This window comes from Galeopterus variegatus, unplaced genomic scaffold (genome assembly GCF_000696425.1).
Source record: "Galeopterus variegatus unplaced genomic scaffold, G_variegatus-3.0.2 Scaffold625, whole genome shotgun sequence".
Classification (NCBI taxonomy): Eukaryota; Metazoa; Chordata; class Mammalia; order Dermoptera; family Cynocephalidae; genus Galeopterus; species Galeopterus variegatus.
The window spans coordinates 486,823-488,575 of NW_007726736.1; the positions used below are offsets into that span (position 1 = coordinate 486,823).

At 32.5% G+C, this 1,753-nt stretch overlaps 1 protein-coding gene across 1 annotated transcript in view; it reads left to right on the forward strand.

Annotated features, from left to right (window-relative positions):
• The window catches only part of ABCA6 (ATP-binding cassette, sub-family A (ABC1), member 6), an 80,181-nt gene that overhangs the window by 17,338 nt on the left and 61,090 nt on the right, over positions 1-1,753 (forward strand). The window contains 1 exon segment of the mRNA XM_008570729.1: positions 1,725-1,751. Coding sequence (XP_008568951.1) covers positions 1,725-1,751 — 27 coding nt within the window.

The window sequence follows — 1,753 nt, forward strand, 5'->3', positions numbered from 1 at the left end:
AGAATAAATGATTCTTAGTATGCATATAACCTAAAACTTAGCAAAATGAACGCATATATACCTCTTTAAAATTAATAAGGGAAAAGATTCTGAAATGTTCTACTAAGTACAAAGTATCTATTGAAAATAAATGTTATGACTTTTTTTTTACTAATATAATAAAGATGAAATGTAATCAGTATTTATTCTTTAAGTATCATGACTGAATTACTTTGTTTTTAGCAAGAGGATTTTTATAGTTTTATTAACATCTCCTCCCCTACCCCAAGCCTGCAACTAGTTCTTTTTTCTAAATAATGGCAATTTCTAGGTAACTTCTTTCATTTGTTATTTTCCTACCCTGTGGCTTTTCAGTTCCTACCTAAAGGAGTTCCCTTCTGTATGCGGAAGTGGGTTCTGCAGAATGTGCTATGCTTTTCAAAAATGCTGATGTTTCTAACACAGAATTATTGTAATGATGTGAAATTTAAAAAGAAGTCAAATCAGTAAATCAAGCATAAACATGTTCTACTGGGATGTAATGATGCAAGATCCTGATTTTAATACTTTAGCTATATGCCTTAGCTGTCGAACTATTACTTAACTAGGTAATTTTAAGTAGAGAAAAAAGCTCTGGACAGAGAGAAGGCCTACAACTTCATATCAGCTTTGTTACTTACTTATTTTGTGACTTTGGATAAACCCACTAACTCATTAACTGATACTAAGTATTGCAGCCTCCTTATTTATAAAATGAGCAACTTGCACTAAAACACCCTACAGGTTTGTTAGATCTCAGACTGACTATTGTTTCTTAATAACTACTTCATAAAAATGTCAGCACTAGAATGTGTAAAGCAAAACAGCATGACCATTTAAGTGTACCATAATTTATGTCACTGTGAGTAAAGTAATCATGAAGGGGATCGGGAGAATGGACTTGGCTTAGTGGAGTTAGGAAATTTCAATTTTCTACTTGTAAGGAGAGTGGAGGTCCTGTCTGCTGAGATCCTCAAAAATGGTCAAATTATCATTTGCCTCCAATAATTGTAGAGATACCTGATTGATCAGCAGATAAGTTTTCTTCCAATTCAACAATTAGAACAGTTTTTTAATGTCTAATGAAACTGAAGATACAAAATGCTTAGAGACATTCTTGTGCATTTTGCCAAAAAAGACAAATGCAAGAATGTTTTTGGCAACATTGTAATGAAAAAATAAATTGGAAACAACCTCACTTTTCAAGGGCAGGAGACCACTCAGATGCATTCATACAATGAAACATTATACAGCAGTGTATAATATTGTTAATGTTGAATGATAAAGGCAAGTTGCAGAATACATACAATATGATACTGTTTATACAATGTTCATACTATTTGTATAATACATGCATACAGAGCTGATGCCTAACCAGTAGGCACCAGCACAGCCACGCCATTGTTTAAAGTCACTTAACTGATTGTGGCATCCTTTCTTTCTGGTTGATGCCTGTTCCAGAATCTAACATCTCTGTGTGTATATGTGGTAAAGACAATAAAAATCCACAGGAATTATAAAGGAGACTTGTGATCAGGAAAGGGATGCACAGTGGGCTTTTGCCATATTTTTAATATTATAATTATTAATCTAAGCATCAGGTACAAGGGTAATCATTACATTATTCTTTAGATGCTTTTGAATATTTTAAATCTTGCATAATATTTAAGTTAGCATAATTTAAATAACTTTTTGTCTTTTTTTAGGCTCTCCTGGGGTTTAATATATGCTGGAT